Genomic DNA, 17,532 nt, shown 5'->3' on the forward strand with positions numbered 1-17,532 from the left:
CCGGGTGCCGGGTGCAAAAGAATAGAATCCTCTCGTTCTCTTTTGTACTCTACCGGGTCTCTTCGTTATTGATATTTTCAGAAAAAATTCTTCCAGATATCATCCGAAAATGGCTGCAAAGGCTGTATGTGTGCTGAATGGAGAAGTTGTGAAGGGGACGGTCTTCTTTGAGCAGACAGTAAGTCATTTTTGTTGAAAATCACTTCGACAAAGTGGTTGTCCGGCCGTCACTCCCCAAATAATCAATGACTCAAAAACCTGAGTAAGAAGTGCCCAGAAGCACAATGTGCTGTATGATAGATTAATTTATGATTTAATATATTGTAAAACATTTCACATGTATTGTGTCAACACAACGTGCAACATAATCGTTTTCTAATTTTACACTGAAGCTTTCGGTTCATAAATTATTCAATAATGACTTTTTCGATTGTGTAATCGTATTTTTTGTTTCAGGGTGAAGGTGCGCCGGTTAAAGTTTCTGGTGAGGTCACAGGACTAACAAAGGGATTGCATGGATTCCATGTCCATGAATTTGGAGACAATACCAATGGTCAGCACATTTTAACTAATATTTTAGGAAAATGTCTCTAAATAAAGCTTATCCTATACTTATGAAGGGTGCATCAGTGCTGGACCTCATTTCAACCCTCACGGCAAAACGCATGGTGGACCGACTGACGAAGAGCGTCATGTTGGTGACCTGGGAAACCTGGATGCTGGTGATGATGGCAAGGCTGCCATTAACCTGACAGACAGTCTGATTTCTCTCTCTGGAGCCCACAGCATCATTGGCAGAACTGTTGTTGTTCACGCCGATCCTGATGACCTCGGCAAGGGAGGCCACGAGCTCAGCCCAACCACCGGCAATGCGGGCGCCCGAGTTGCTTGCGGCGTCATTGGCATTGCTAAAGTGTAAATTTCTTGCCAATGATGCCCTGTGTAACCGGCAATGATACAAGGTTTTTATCTGTTGCAGAGCAACATTGGGCCCAAGTAAAATTTGATGATTTTATCTCTGTACCATTCCCAAGTGCTTAGGCTCTGGCAGTTAATGCCTTTTCATTTCTTTATCATTTATATCATACTGGAACATAAAATTATTCTTGTGCTGAAATAAAGATGAAAAGGAAACTATTTGTTTTGATGATTCCTTTTTGGAGGCCATGAGGGTTACCAACAGTTTAACTAGGTTCATACAATATGTTAATGGCATAAAGCAAAGCATGACACTTATCAGGAGCTGTGATATTTTATTGCACTTTGATGATGGTTAGGAGAAACCTTGATACAGATTTGCTTTTCAGTTTCAATTTACCTGTAACTTAAATTGAGTTGAAAGCATAAAAATGATGCCAAAATTCAATTAAAGGTAAAATTTTCTCTGATGGCAAACTTATGCCAATGGCTACCACAAACTTCTTTAGAAGTGACTGAGCTTGTGGACAACTGAGCATTTATAAATTGAGGAAGTCAGATTAGTTAATATGACATGGCACACATTTTCTGGTTAGATCAAAGAGGTACTTGAGAGATGAAGAATTCTATTTTAGGTGGATTTGATGCTGTGATCTCAAACACAAACCATTCATGATTATTATATGTGTATAATTTTCATTTCTTAAACAGACATGTTGTCGATTGCATTTCCAACAAGAGTTGAATCACTTGAACCATCAGGGCTCAATATATATCTCTTGTTTTTAGAGGGCTTAATTTTCCCAGCATTGAGCATCAAAATGATATGAAACAAGAAAACTCTACCTTAAAACGGCAGTGGTCAAAAAGCAAAAATCAGTGACTGCTTGGAGTTGATGAACCCAAGTGCGGCACCCATGGCTCTGAAGGCAGAGTGTAATCAGGCAGACGGCTATGGAAGTGGTGGGCAAAGTTGATGCTGCTCGTCTCTGTAAGGTAGCCGTGGTCTGTTGACTGGCCTTGGAAACCTAGATGCCCTGGCGCGAGACTATCCATTGTTTGGTCATCAAACGCAACAAGAGGCTGGAATGACGCTCCAGAATGCGAAACTCCATATGACTGATGGTTGGCAACTTGTTCGCCGAGATCAAGGCTCATGTTACCATCTAAAAAATTAAAGTTCTAAGTTGATACCACACAAAAATAGCATTTTGCCGTAATAATATCAATTGGAAAGTACCAAAAACTGAATAGATTGCACATCGTTTGCCTCTATTTTGAAGGCGTTTTTCTTCAATTTTTTTCAACTAGTTACCTTTCAAAGAAAGTGAGTTTCTAGATTCTCAATTTAAAGCAAATTATAAACTTAACTTTATGATTGTGAGAACTTTCGAGGCTGTTTAGAATATTATTTAAAAAATTTTCAACCACATTTTTTCAGGCGCTTTCTTAGTGAACTAGTGACTTTCATTTCATTCAGCTCAGGTGCCACAAAAAACATACCTCTCTCTTCCTGACTGGCAGACAAGCTTTTGATTGGAGACATTGTTGGAGATCGAAGGACACTGGAGTCCTTGTCAGTTCTAGATAATAGCCCTTTAGAGGTTGCCATGCTCTGAAATTTTGAGAGATTGTTGCATTTTTGGCAATACGCAAGATCCCAGAAAATGTATTTACCACAATCGGGCTTGAGGGGCAATTTGTATTATCCTCCATCATGAATGAGAGCTTTCTCCTGAGTCCACATTGAGAAAGAGACGAAGAAAATGATTCATTACTCTCATTATGTACTTCCAGCATAGACTCTGGACTAACAAGAATCCCTGAATCCTGGAAGAGGCAATTAGAAAATATTCTGTCATATCAAGAAAATCACTTACTCTGTTAAGATATGGCATCAGTGCGTTTTCCAAATCAGGAGGCAAAATTGGAGGCAGAGTGAGCATTGTTTGAGATGCCGCTGAATGAAAATGATTAGGAAACGTCAAAACAAATTATTCACCTATTTACCATCCTTGCATGCAGCAGAGAAAGTTTTTGCGTATTTGACTACTTTCCCATTCTCTTGCCAAGGACTGGGCACGATTTGCGTCTCTCCGTTCCAAAACCTAAATTTGAAGCGTAAAAACTTAAAGGTTGAATAGATGAAAATTACGTGGCCAGAGCATTCTCAATTTTAGACTCAGTTTCTGGGTCTTCACGAGGGATTAGGTGCTCAGGGTCTTCATCTATTAATACTGGCTTCATCCGAGAAATATCTTCAATGGGCCAGTCAAAATTATCACCCTTAAAAAGAGTAGTTGTGAGGCTTGTTTTCTTTCTCACTATTAATATGAACTTACATCAAGGCTCTTGGTTGGACTTACAACGGTATTGAACACATTAGGACTCCAGATCGGCAATTGCAACCTAGATACATCAGCATCAGTGCAAAATGGATTGCGCGGGATGACCTTGGGGGTTTTTGGTGTGGGCTGTCGTCGAGATGATAAGGGTGTTGAACTGGTAGGTTTGTGAGCATCAGAGGTTTTGGTGTTTTTAGAAGTAGGCGTCTGACAATACGTTGTTCTACTGCTAGGTGTGGTTTCCATTGCACGTCCTCTTGTTCCCATCTCATCACAACCATTTTCCTCTTGAATCTTTGGCAGCACACATTCAAAGTTGCTTATATCTTCTAAGGCCCTATGCTGTCGAACTATGCCAACAGGCTTGTTAGGACTCATTGTCCTCTTCACTAAGGCTGAGCTAAGCATCTTTGTCCCTCTGAAATTTTTTTTATTCACTTAAATTAAGTGAACAAATTTTTTCAAAAAATTAATTGAATGATAACGCTTATATTTTTCACCTTACACTCATGATATTATGTATATTTTTTTATATTAAAAAGGCTTAATGCGCTGTTTAAATATATATTAATTGCTTTATTTTATTTAGCTTTGATGCTTTTAGCTTTTTAATATATAATATTGTAAAATGTAAAGCTTTTGTACAGCAAAAATATATGGGCCTGCATGAAATGGAATGAAGTTAACAAGAAAGAGAAAGAAAATTCCAAATATTCGAGTGTAGTGTGGAATAAACTGGTCCAAAAATATTTCAAATGCCAATCAAACCCAAACTTTTCCAGCCTTGCATTTGAAAGAGAGCGATTGTTTAAAATGCAACAATGAGTTTCACAAACTAAAACGATGCATTATTTGAAAAGTAAGTCAAGTGACGAAAGAAAATATTGCATATTTCAATTTTAAAATCGGCGGATAGCCGTTGACTTTGGGCGCCGAGCACTGAAGCTGTTTGTTTACATAATATATAATATCTGGCGATCATTCAGGAATTTGCGAAGATATCATGAAAGGAGGAGGCTTAAATTGGGCCTCAAAAGTTGCGAACTGTCATGAATCTTTCATTTCTTACCGTTACGACTGCCAAGCACAAATCTGAAACGAAAAACCAAATTATCTTAGTTCTAGTCAGTCAGTTGGGAGTCGGTTTAGCTTTTATAGCTTTAGCAGAGTAGCAGGCACATTGACATTACCAGCAGGCAGCACAGCACACCTCCCACTACTCCCAGTCGCGAGTAGTTCTGTTGGTCGTTTCTGGATACGAATCACTGATTGGCGGAGTGGAGATGAGACCTGTAACGAACTCAATTTTGGCTCGACAGCCCGCGAAAAGATCACATCTCGTGCTTTGTGTTGATTCATGGAATTTACATGGTTGGAAGGACGTGCGGCATCAAATTGGACAATTTGTCCATTTTTTGCAAGTTCTCTGGCTCAATTTAATGATCTTTAAAGCACAAGAAATACCTTCAAAATTTAATGAATGATTACTTTCACCTAGCGATTATCATGACAACAAATAAGAGCTTGATTTTTATTTTTTAATTTCTTTCGATAATTTCAATATAATATTTTGTTTTTTAAAAACTAGGAAAAATTAAAACTAAGGTTTTCCAATACAAGTTCATTTTTTTCTTCCATTTCTTTATTCTTGTGGTGTGCTGATTCATTACATCTTTGATTTTGATCTCTTCTCAGTTAAGAATTGGTGACAGCTAGTATCTTCAATTATTGATCAATTGATATATAGAATGGAATTTGGAAATAATTGAACATCTTGTGATTTTCAAATATATATTTTTTCATCGTCGTAAGTTATTTTTAACTTGAAACTAAACAATGCACACACGCACAGTATCGAAATTGTAACTCGCACTGTGTTACAGACACACTTTACATATACATTACAAATTAAATGTGTGGGTTGCAACAGCTTTTGTACTTCTCTGAGATGCATAATCCCTCAAAGATTACACATGGAGGTAGGTGATGAAATTCTTAAAATTATGTTAAATACGGCTTACAGCTTCAATCATTGGACATAAATTAGCGCTGTTGTTTAAAACTACACCAGATATCTGCGATATAAAAATGAGAGCCCTGCCATAATTTTCCTCGAGTTGATGTATCACATTTTTCAGGGACTCGCTTCTAAAATTAAAAAGATTGAATTTTATACAAAAATAAATGAAATTCCATATTTCTAGAGAATAGAAGATGAATAAATAATAATCACACCTTTGGTTGTTTAAATAATATAAAACTGAAACAGCTGCCCTAATGTTTACGACTGCAGAGAACAAGATGTTTCTCATTTCTACAAAAATTATACCTAATGTCCTGGCCTAGATATGCGCATTGCCTAGTGAGTATTTTTAATGTAATTTTGAGTATACAATGAAATATCCTAAATTTCGTATGACTAATTTACCAGTTTTTTTCGACGACTTTTAAGTACTTCATTTAATTTGGTGGACAACAATCAACTATGGCATCTCATTTTTCCTTTTGGGTCAACATGTTGAGAAGGTCTTTGTGTTCCATATTATGAAGGGTGTCCTCGTCGACTCCAAACGCATTGAGCATGGTGTCCATACTCATGCCGAATGACTTTAGCAGATCGAGAAAATCAATCCCTTCTCCTAGAAAATCAGGTGGAAATGATTATCTATTTTCCCCACTCCAATATAAAATGTTACCTGTGTACGGGTTGTACAACTTTGGACATGTGAGACTGCACTGGGGCCAGCTGCAGCTCTGGAAATCTCGAAACTTGCATTGACCATTCAGCGACCTGTGTCCTCGTCTGTTATTGTAGTTAAGGTCTCGCTTGCTATTCTTGCCTTGGTCCTTTCTCTTTTTTCCTAAATTTTGAATTTAATAACACGTTCAGATGCATAGGACTAGCACAAACCTCCATTATTTCGTTGATTGAGCTTGTCACGTTTATTGTCCCTATTTTTCTTATTCTTGTTTTGACACCGTCTTTCGCCTTTTCGACCGTTCCCGTTTCCGTCCTGCTCATCTTTTTCCTTGTTTTTTCGATTCCGCTTGCACCGATTCTTTTTTCCCTTGATACGCCTATTGGAAAGATCTACGTTGGTCCTAGTCACAATCTTCCTAGTTTCCGCTGGTTGGTCAGCCAACATGTACGACAGCAAGGTTGAGCTGGAATTAGAAATATTGCAGCTCACGCTGGTTTTACACAAATAAATAAATTACTTGCGGGGGACGCCATGTCTGTGCCTGGGTTGATGCTTGTTTTTCAGGGGGCTGAATAAGTGCTTGTTGGCGACCTTATCCGTCAGTTGCAATTCCCAACAAGCTAGAACCTCTGGCAGACTGTGCATGTTGATTTGCACGTGTCTCCAATCTTTGGATGTGAGAACAGTGTGAGAAATGCACGGTGGCACAAAGAAAGACCTGTTATGATTTTGAGTTAGGAAGTGTCGCAGATTAACGTTTTCTGTATGGGCTTACGTGACATTTTGCATCGATTTGCGGAGGCTTTGCCCCATCGCATAGATGTAATTCCATTGCTTCCTTGTGGTAGGAGGTCCGACATTATCAGCAGCAATTTGAACCTCGTCAAAGAGCCACTGGAAAATAAATAGTGGCGCTGACGCCAAAATAGCACAATTAACACCAATTCATGGGAAGTTCCTGCTTTAAATCAGGTTATTTATTATTATCACCAACGTCAGTTGGTAATAATCATATTACTTTGAGAAACTTACTTTTTATCGATGGGTAGACAGACTGGCCAAAGAAGCACCTCCATTTTTCGTGTGGGTGTTGAAGGGCACAGTTTTCTGGCACTTGGGCATCCCAGAAGTTCATCGCTCTTTGAATGACCATTGTGGCTGGGCCGGCCTTGCATGTTCCCTGTTCCCTGCACTCTGAATCGGGTGAGTTGGGGAAGGGGGCCCTGTCGATGAACCATCCTGAGTCAGACAGGCCCCTCACATCCAGTCTTGGAGCGGATTCGCGCAGAAAATCTGCCACTCTGTCCAAATTAAGCATGACTCCAATCCCGCCGGCACTGTCCACACATCACAATAACCATTAATAACGCTGTAAGAAAAAAAAGCATCAAAAGTGTCTTTACCTGCTGCCTGCCAAAATGAGTTTGGTTCCGCTAGTGAGCCCCCGAGGAAGGAGGTCGCTGACCACCTGACTGACTATGTAGGAACCCATGAAGGATAATCTGGAGAAGTTATCTGAAGTGAAGTTAAAGCGCAACTTCCAAGGATAACCCGAAGCGCCAGGATCAGGACCTGTAGCGCCACTCCACGAATCACTTGAGCAGTAGGGAACCAACCTAAAAAATTTGAGCGTGGATTTTATTTACGCCACGACACATCTATCAGGTGCATATTTTCACGAGCAAAAAATTACTAGGAAAAACTCTTGCTGAATTACAATGCACGTGAGCGACTTAAAGGGTCTTTGAACATAGCAGGAAACTTCAATCAAAACATTGTGAGCGTTCATGCACGGAAAAAGATTTATTATTAACGAGCGATGCAGGAACTTACACGTGATTGGAATTCCACCAGTAGGGATTCTCGTCCGAGTTTGGCGACAATATTCCTCCAACTGCAATAAAAAAAGGGATCAAGTGAACCACATTAATTCAGATCCCTGCTCTCTCAGCTATAAGAGAGCGGAGCCAACATCAAAGTGCCGCGCGCGCAGCTTTTTAAACAAGGAGAGTATTTAAATTCAGTAGCTGGCTCAAGTCAATATTGACACGCGGCACTTGGAAATGAATATTATGTATGAGCGTGATGTGGCGTGTGTGTGTACCAATAAAATTTATATCTTTACCATGCCGAATATCAGTCCAATTTTTCGAGCTCATGAGGTATGGTGACTTCTCCCACCGGTAAACACAAGAGGCATAATCGGAGCAATAATAGCCACCTGAAGAGGAAATGAACAAACATCCCTATTGAAAAAGAAATCTTAATATTTAAAATTTGTCTTGATATTACCTTCCAGGAATATGATCCATCTTCTGCTCCCTGGAGTTTTTCTGATGTAGTAGCTAGAAAAACCAACAAAGAGCGTTGTCATCAATCTTCTTTTGAATGAACTTCCCAAAAATAGCGTGAGAGTGGCAATTTCTGATTGCTTCATCATCGCACGCGTTTTATTTTATTTATTTTTTTTGTGGAGGCAGCTCGTTTGTTTGCCTTTGAAGACCACCCTGCAACTGCCCTTTGAAAAACCGCTCTTTCAATAAAAATTTCATGCGTTTCACAATATTTATCACCAAGAGGACAAATATCTCCAGAGAGGGTGTTTCTTTATTTTTTACCGCCGCTGTCATTAATAACAAAAAGCATTAACTCACCCTGCAGGCGACCCGTCATTGCAGGTTACTCTCCGGTCAGTCAGATTAACACGGCGCATTCCTAGACTATAATCAGGATCGAACTGGCTCTGAAAAACAAACATAGACCTTTTCAAAGCACCTGCCGCGAGGAAGGAATTCATTCGCATTAAAGAAGTGCTCGTTATCGTCAAGTGAAACAATGGAAACTTTAGAGATTCATTACTATACTTGTTCATTTATCATCAATCAGCCTATTGACTGAGAATTTTTGTAAATTTACTTATGCAAGCAAATGGATTTTTATTATACACTTACCCTTAGCAATGTGTTTTCATTGAAAACGGGACTAAAGTCGAGAGGATCCGTGACCACCTTGTTAGTACTCAACCCAGATACGTCTTCAGCCTGTCCTGAAGACATCATGAGTGCCAACGCCACCATCAGCCAGGAATAGAACCGAACGCACTGCAACATAGAAAAGATACAGGTGTTGCGAGCATGTACTGAAAATTACTAGCGAGCGGAATACTAATGAGCTAATTTTCGAGCATACAATACACGCAGGCGTTGATGCAAATATGTACGAGCGGTGGGGATTAATAGGCACGTACATGCGTGTAAATCCTTCAGAAAGTGTTATATTTTACCGAGAAACGCGAGAGGCGCATCCTTTTGTGTTTTTAATAGCTTTTACAATGAAAAAGCTCTCGACGTAGTCGTCTCTCACTCTCATACGCGGAAGATCATTAAGGAAGACGTAAAAGATAATGATGATGGGTATAATATCTTTTTAATATAGCTCACAAAAATAATGATCGGCACAACAGGTTCCTTTTTCGAAATCGAGCACCGCTCTGAGATAATACTGTTCCAAAAATTAGTAAATTGAATTCCGCTTAAGATGAACCCTTTTATATGTATATCCGTGCCGCACCGCGCTTCTCGACGTTGGTTCCGGCCGAGAAAAGCTTAAGACAAATACGGAGCGTTATAATAAATCACGTGCAAGAGAAAATAAGCAGTGGTCTTTCAAACGGTGCGCCAACTAGATTTCAATTTGGCTCTTAGCAGGCGGCTGCTGGAATGTAAAAGGAGTCACAGCGAGTTTAATTTCGACGGTGCCCGCGCAGATAAAAAAGCATTAGTGCGACTTCTAGAGCCGGCGCGCAGTTAAAAATGTTTCAGGTGCCGGTACAAATTCCATTTATGATTTTAACAGCAGGTAAAATCGCCATTTTCCAGCAGCAGCAAATCCGAGGCACGCACTTTTATCGCGGAGAACGAAGGCGAACGAACATTTTCCATCAAGCAGAAAGTGTGCCACAAAGATCAAAAACGCCGCCCGACAGAAGTGTGAATACAAAATAGCGTAGCCGCGCAGTGACACGGCCGTTTAAGCGGCAACATTTTTATCCGCTGCCGCTACCACGCGATTTCCGCAAAAGCTTCCTCGCGATGGTAAACAGATAGCAAAAACCGCCAATAAAAACTAATGTAAAACATTCCCGCACGCCGCCCGATACACGGATATGTATGTATTGCGGGCTGCCACTAAAAGCGCAATAAAATTGGCAAGAGAAAATCAATTAATGGGGAATACAAATTGGTCACGTGGTGCCGACTGCGTAGCAACTTTTCTCGGCGAGAGCGCAGCGCGCAGATATTTATACAAGAGCAGCGTGGCACAGGCCGCGCGCGGACTCGTTTTTATGTAATAAGAAAGCTATTTAAGTGAGTGATTGGAGTGCGGCGCCTCAAAAGAAACCAGAGGCTTGTGTGCTACACACATGAAATTCTCTCGCTTGCCCGTTGCTTCGCAGCCTCCGCCGCCGCCGCCGCAGCGATTTTTTCCTACGCGCTGCTTCATCAGTCGTCGTCTTGAGTTACTCGCGAAATGTTGTTGGCAATCAGCGATTTCACGATCTCACTCTAGGTGGGCAGCGGGTCGACAGCTGATTTGACCAGAGCCTTTGTTCTTTGCCGGCATCAAGGACATTCTTGGTTAATATGGCCTGTACGACACCTCGATGGCATTGAACTCAATTATTGCCACAATCATAATAAAAACACGCCGCAACACAATTTCCAGCGGCAACGGCAACGGCAGCAGGCCGGGCGCTGCAGCGCTCTAAATAGTTTCTACAACATTTTGACCATTTTCGCTCTGCGAACGAGAAAATCAATTTTCTATCCAATCATATTTGCCTTTTTAAAGATGAAAATACCTCTGTATTGATATTGAATCTGAGTCATTCTAAAAAGCACTTTTCAATAAATCTGGTAACTAAATGTTCTCGTAAGTAAAGAGCTGCTGTGTAGCACGAGGCCAATCATTCCACTTCACCGGAATTAATTAAACTTCGGCGGTGCCAGTGCAAGCCGACGAAGAGCAAAACAAATTGGAAAGCACGTTTCTGAGTTTATTAATGGGCAACATTTCCGCTGGAAAAGCAGCGTTGATAAGTTTTGCTATATATATCTAATCCGGCTCTCCTCTGGTATAGCGGAAAGTTTGTTGTTGCGATGGAAATTAATTAAAGGCGCGATGCTCGAGTTACCTTTCGCTCTCAACTGATTTCTGCTCAGTCAAGAGAGAAATAAGGAATAAGGCCTTTGCACTGCGCGGGTATTATTTTGGCAAAAGGAGGCGAGAGGAAATGAAATTGCTGTGAAATTGGAAATGCGTCCCGCTCGACGACAAAGCTATACAATCGGCCGTTTAATAATAAGCACTTCTCTTCCAAAATTCATATATTTTAGAATTTCTCGCCGAAAGTAATTTTCTCAAAAAACAAAATCAAATATAAAAAACTTCCTAACAAGGCAGGAGAGGCTTCCAATTATCGACGAGAACCAGGGAATACACGCTCGAGGACGATTTGGCGTGCGGTGCCTTTGATTTTTTCGCGCTCGTAATTAATTTCCCGCACGCACAAGCCGCGCGGACAATGGGCCAATATTCGCGGGCGAGAGGCATCGGAGTTGGAAAAGTGTCAGCAGCAGCCGCTACGCTTCAAAATTTGGGCCGGTGGCAGCGGCAGCGCGAATCACAATGAAAAGCATCTCGGTTAAAAAATGTGCGGAACGAGACAAAAGCGGCAGCAGCCGGCCAGACCCACTACGACGTGTTTTGTTTCCTCATTCGAAAAGCACAATGGGCCAAATTAATTAATCGGCGCGATGGGAGGAACACGCATTTCGTACGGCGAGTGTGTGTGTAATGATCAAAAGGTGACGTAATCCATAATTGAAATGAAATATAGCGCAAAGGAGAGGGGCTGTGTCACGAACACGGAGCAGCGCCACGAACCGCTCACTCGCTCTTGGGCTACCGGTCTTTGAAGAAAGGCCGCCTCGAATGTGTCTTAACGCGCGCACCATTCATATATTTATATGTATAATACTATGACACACACACGAAAGAGCGAGAACCGCGCGCGGTGGAGGGGTCTAATGACCAATGCAGGTGTTAAATCATGGGAATCTCGCCCGCCGCTACTTTTGCCGCCGCTGCAGGTAAAATGCATAATTCAAAAATAATCATCCAGCTCCCAAAAGCTACCTGAATTGTTTTTTTTTGGAAAAAAAACTAGCCGCGCGCCTGACTTTTTTTTCACGCAGGCAATTGATACAGCATCCCTCCAATTAAGGAGCGCGACCGAATCCGCTTTATATTTTTTTAACAAATTCTCTCGATCTCACCCTTGATGCCAATTATATACTCTTATTTATATGGCCTGGGCTGCCGCCGCCGGATTTATGTGTGTGAGTGTGCGTGGCAGCGAAGCCTAAATTGATTCTAATGCGAGATCGAGCTAGGCGTTGTTGGGAAATAATTTTGATTGCTGCGCTTCTGTGGAACCGCAGAGCTCACAATCCCAACAGCAGCCGCAAAAGTGTGTTTATAGCATTTCTGTCAGGAGTTCTGATGAAATTTTTTTAGAGCACTACGTTTAGTTTGGCCGTATTTGATTTTATCGAGCTGCCCAATACCTTATATACTGACAGCAGGTGTTCACTTCCATGGGCTATTTCATTTTTTAAGTATACAGGTGGCCTAAACAAATATTTATTTTAAAATGTTAAATTTTTATTAGTCTGGGCTCACTTTGGCTTTGTCCTCCAGGGCAGGGTCTTAACTCGCCTGCTTTCCTGAAGTGTCACCCTTCCTCACATGATTTTTATTTGTATTTGACTTGTGATAATAAAATTAATGTGTTTATAACAAAGTGTGAGAGTAAATATTAATAATTAATAAATAAAAACAAATTTTTTAGATATATCTGAATTGTTCCCATTCAATTGCCATAATGTATGACAATCAATGAAAGAATATAATAAAGAGCAAAAAGGTTTGCTAGATTGATTGTGTAGAATAATATCTTGGCTCAATTTTTAATTCTTCTTTTTCTGGCCTTACATTTTCTAATGCCCCTTATTACCTCCCAGCAACATATATATACATGCGGGTAAAATTCGATTTTTATATTACTTTAAAATATTCAAAATATTATGAAAATTCAGCAAATAATTAAACACAGCCAAATTTTGTTGAGCGCTCCCAAGCGACACAATATCGCGGATGAAATTTATTCTTCAGAAATGATTGATTGAATAACCCGCGCCTTTGCCTTTGTTTGAGGATCACTGAACTTTCTAATTTTCATTTAAGTTATTCCTTCTGATGAACGCCTTAACGCCCACGAAATGCTGAACCCGAGGGAGTACACCAAGCAGTGCAGCGCATGATGTATAACAATTTCTGGATTCTCCAAACATGGTTCGAGCGCTAATCTATTTGTCGCTCATATTTAGGACGGCGTTTATGGCTGCAACCCACAGGTAACGTACATATAATATAGTATTAAACGCGCGGCTTAAATGCAGAGTGTCCCAATTTTTGCCCATTAAAAAATAATGCGTATCAACGTGACGGCAAAATGAAACCGAGGCGCGAAGAGTGTGTTATTAATTGGCTGTTAAGTCATTAGGCACGCGGGTCGTGGATTTCAAAATTAGCCATCTCCCTGCCGGCCGGCCAGCAGCACAGGCCGGGCTGTTATGCAAATGAGGATAACTGTTGACAAGAGAAATCTGCTGAATGCAAGTGATGGTCATAAATCTTGCGCTCTGATGAGAGGCGGCGGCGTTGATCAATGTGTGCGTGCCCACGCCGGGCTGGCGCGCGTTATTATTTGCGCGCCATTGACCCGCTCCGTGTGCTGTGCGTAATTGCCTTTTGATCACGTGACTGATTGCACTTTAATGAGCCAAAACTGTGTCCCGCTGATGGCGTGCTAATATGATTGGCTCGACGGCCGGAATTGGCGCCGACCGGACACGCATGCAGCAGATGATGTGCCCGCGCGGTCCGTGGGTGTAATCATTGTTTTGGAAATATCTCGGCCGATCTTGCTGGCGCCTTCCTCAAATCTGCCCCGACAGCAAAGACACAATGGGCATTCCTCGCGGAGCAGAACAATGCGTCGGATTTAGTCGAGATATAAAACTGCTAAGGGCCGTGATATTTCAAAAATTATAATTGGCTCAAAGTAGTCCGCACTCGGAGCGGGAGCGGAAAAGTATCGGCCGTTTCTATTTTTCTCGAGTCGGTCAAAACCGAAATTCACTGCGGCGTGGCAAAGGCTCAGCGCGGGCAAAAAACCTCGACAAAAGGCGACGGTTCTCCAGCAGCTTAAAACTTTTAAAGCCGGTGTACGTGAGTGTTTACAAGGTAAACAAAAAATGCAGCTGAGTGCTCCACTTTCGGACGGGCATAAAACACTGCGGTGAGCGCGACTCCTTGGCTCGCTCTCCGCATTTTATTCAAAACTCATCTAATTGTGTACAATTGCGGCAGCGACGGCGGTGGCGGCTTTGCTGCTGCCGCTGCTGGAAAGGTAGGAGGAACGAAGAGTCTATTTATTTAACAGCAGTCGCACAAAAACAAACTACAGCGCGCGAGGAGCACACAGGAAGAAATAAAAAAGAACAGCGAGAGCGACCAGCAGCAGGCAGGCGGCTATTTATCGAGAAGAGGAGCAATAAATTTGGCTCAATCAGCACGGGTCCATATAAGTGTCATTGGGCTGCGTTTTGGGGTTAAACAGGGGGTGCCAAGTGACTAATCGAGGAGGAGAGAGAGAGAGCCTGCGAGAGAGCGAGTGAGAGAGGGAAGAGGCATCGCGCGCGGCATCCACAGCCATACTAAAGAGATCCTTTTCTTTCTTTTCGTTTCTTATTCTTGGCGGCAGGGATCAAAGGAAAAATCTCAGATCGCCTGAGGCTAGGTGTGGTTGGGTGCGTTTGAAGTTTGCCGACATATGTTTATTATCCCCACGGCAACATTATATAGTTCAAAAGGATACCCTCAGTCAGATCAGCTCCAAAATAAAAATTATTCTAAATGTCAGATATGCTAGGCCAGATTTCTGGGCATTCTTTTTTATTCTTTCCTCGCTGACTGCGCGCGCGAGTATTATCATACACACAAACGCGGCTGCGGCGGCGGCGCGCGAGTGTATAATATGCGCGCATAAACGGCCACTTTGGCCCATTATCGTCCTCGGCTAATAGCTTTTTACTAGATTTGATTGGGCCTCCCTTTTAATTTTGTTTGATTTCGACGAGGAACAGCCGCAGCCACGCACGTACGTGCACGACGCGTCCGACACGACTTTCGGCGGCTTTATCTCGCGCTCTCGTCTCTTCCTTTCTTTCTTCTTTCGCTCGGCTCTCGCGCGCGCACACGTGACATCTTAGGAATCTTCGCTTGTTTACATCCGTGCAGAATCACCGCCGATTAAAATTCTAGCGCGCCGTCGAAATATTTTAAATGAGTTGTCACCCGCGGAATTTGGAAAATGTCCCCGCTCGCGCAATATGCTCGTGGTGTGCGCGCACGATAAAAAGCAGCTCTCCGCATAGATTTTTTTATGATTTTATTAAAAGGTGGTGGCCAACAAAAATGGATAAGGCATGCGAGTCACGCAAGCGATGCTGCACAAGTATGAAGAATAACGACGAGAGCAACTGCGTTTTCGCCACATGTGTCACCGCGCGCGCGTCCAAAAATAAAACAAAACAAAATAGCGATCGCGGGTCAAGATGAAAGAGAATTAAGAGAGATACTCACCATTATTACAAAAATCAACACACACAAGCACGCGGACGAAAAAAACACGATCCTCCTGGATGGGGAAATGTTGGCGACCTGTGGTGGTACCGCGCTGATTACGATCAATTGGAGGGCGGTTGAGACGAAATTTCACTCGCGATCGTCCGGTAGAGTGGTCCCGAGGCCGCTATTTGTGCATTTCGCAGGTGTCCATGCGCGGGCCGAGGGTGTCACACTCATTTGACCGAATTTGAACTTCGCAACTCACGCACGCAGGCTGGCTGTCTAGCTAAGGCGCTCGCTGGGGCAACGTGCGAGCGCGGCGCAACTCTACTACCGACTGACTGATTCCCTCTTCGTTCCTTCCTTCACTACGGCAGCTCCTGCCACTCTACTACACGCATCCCTTCTCTCTCTCTCTCTCTCTCTCTCTCTCTCTCTCTCTCTCTCTCTCTCTCTCTCTCTCTCTCTCTCTCTCTCTCTCTCTCTCTCGCTCTCTCGCTCTCTTGTTATTGCCGCCGCTGCTGCCGTGGCTCAAAGGTTGCTGCATGGTTTCTCTTTTGTGCTCTCACAGGATGAAAAGGTGTCTTATGTCTTGTAATCCTCCGTCCTTACAATAACGCTCATCCCTTATTCTATCTAGTGACTCCTTAAACCCCTTGTACCTGCAGTCCACGTCAGGAAGAGTTGGTTCATTCCCTTGACAGATTTTTCACCTCAATTGAATCACGGCAGGGAAACTTGCAATATGTGTTACGAGCAATTTGCCGAGAGCGCCATTAAATGGAAAATTGTTGACAAAAAGTCAAGTTGAAGGAGCAAGCTGGCGCGTTTGGGCGGCGGCGGAGGCAGGAGAGGCGCCGGCAGGCAGCGTCTGCTGTGACGGAGATTGATTTTACTGCTGTGGAATTATATTTTGAGCCAAATTGAATTGGAAATGTAAATGGCTTTTAGAAAGCATGTGCCTCAGAAGCTTTTACATCCAAAGGGCTCGGGCGGCAAATTTCGTATCAAAAGACCTTTTCACCGGCAAAATGCAATAATAATAATATCACAAGACTGCTTTATTTGGTTTGGACTGCGCTTGAAGTGCTTTTTCAGCCAGCAAATCGCCCTGCCTTTTTTATCCTTCTGGCCTGAATCAAATCAATTAGTTCATTTGCATCCGTCGAATTAAATGACTTTGCATTCAAATCCCCTGAATTTATGAATGCAAATCCATTCTATGCGTCGTCGTGTATAACTCGTTGCGCGCGTGCATCATAAATAATTCATCATTTGCAGCGTGCACAGCAGCAGGAGTGGAAATCTCATTTGGAATTTAATTAAAAGTTATCCCAAAACGAATGCACAAGTTTCAACGCAGGCGGCGGCTCCACCGGCATGCCTGAAAAACAAAAGACCCACCTCTAAATTTCATTCCTGCCACTCGTCTCGTATGAATTATATATTTTTACTATCGTTTCGATTTTCCTTTGGCGGCGGTGTCCTTTCATTTTAATACATTAATTCTAGTAAGCCTTTAAACAGCCCGAAAGCAGTGTTTTATTTATTTTACATTTTGTGACATCAAAAACCGTGCTATATTACTGTTGAATTTATGTTCAGGCTTTGTGAATCTTTGTGTTTGTAAACTCTTATCTAGATTTTGTACGATATTATATATATATTTCCCGGTGTGTTTCAGTGCGTTCCGTTTGTAACCCTATACCTGCGCGCCGCCGACTCCAACGCACTCTCGTGAAAAATGCTATCCGCTCCATCAAAAGCATATAACCCTATTAATATTTCTCAATTAATTTACGTCTTTCCAT

The 17,532-nt window shown here is 42.2% G+C and overlaps 3 protein-coding genes across 3 annotated transcripts; 1 reads left to right on the forward strand and 2 right to left on the reverse strand.

The window, feature by feature from the left end:
• Positions 1-12: 12 nt before the first annotated feature.
• On the forward strand, positions 13-1,134 carry Sod1 (Superoxide dismutase 1). The gene is made up of 3 exons (XM_065497475.1): positions 13-178; positions 457-553; positions 621-1,134. The coding sequence occupies exons 1-3, from the start codon at positions 110-112 to the stop codon at positions 917-919; spliced, it is 465 nt and encodes a 154-aa protein (XP_065353547.1). The 5' UTR covers positions 13-109; the 3' UTR covers positions 920-1,134.
• Positions 1,135-1,587: 453 nt separating this feature from the next.
• On the reverse strand, positions 1,588-4,490 carry bora (aurora kinase A activator-like protein bora). The gene is made up of 8 exons (XM_065497472.1): positions 4,333-4,490; positions 3,261-3,681; positions 3,074-3,204; positions 2,929-3,026; positions 2,799-2,878; positions 2,596-2,748; positions 2,422-2,533; positions 1,588-2,084 (listed from the first exon to the last, which is right to left on the reverse strand). Exons 2-8 carry the CDS (start codon positions 3,669-3,671, stop codon positions 1,795-1,797), a joined length of 1,275 nt encoding a protein of 424 aa, XP_065353544.1. The 5' UTR covers positions 3,672-3,681; positions 4,333-4,490; the 3' UTR covers positions 1,588-1,794.
• Positions 4,491-4,911: 421 nt separating this feature from the next.
• Positions 4,912-16,092, reverse strand: Notum (palmitoleoyl-protein carboxylesterase notum). The gene is made up of 13 exons (XM_065496777.1): positions 15,737-16,092; positions 8,917-9,066; positions 8,620-8,708; positions 8,258-8,310; positions 8,091-8,186; positions 7,799-7,859; positions 7,369-7,581; positions 6,998-7,302; positions 6,741-6,879; positions 6,483-6,683; positions 6,175-6,428; positions 5,960-6,124; positions 4,912-5,902 (listed from the first exon to the last, which is right to left on the reverse strand). Exons 1-13 carry the CDS (start codon positions 15,737-15,739, stop codon positions 5,757-5,759), a joined length of 1,875 nt encoding a protein of 624 aa, XP_065352849.1. The 5' UTR covers positions 15,740-16,092; the 3' UTR covers positions 4,912-5,756.
• Positions 16,093-17,532: the final 1,440 nt, after the last annotated feature.

This window comes from Cloeon dipterum, chromosome 1, assembly GCF_949628265.1.
Source record: "Cloeon dipterum chromosome 1, ieCloDipt1.1, whole genome shotgun sequence".
Classification (NCBI taxonomy): Eukaryota; Metazoa; Arthropoda; class Insecta; order Ephemeroptera; family Baetidae; genus Cloeon; species Cloeon dipterum.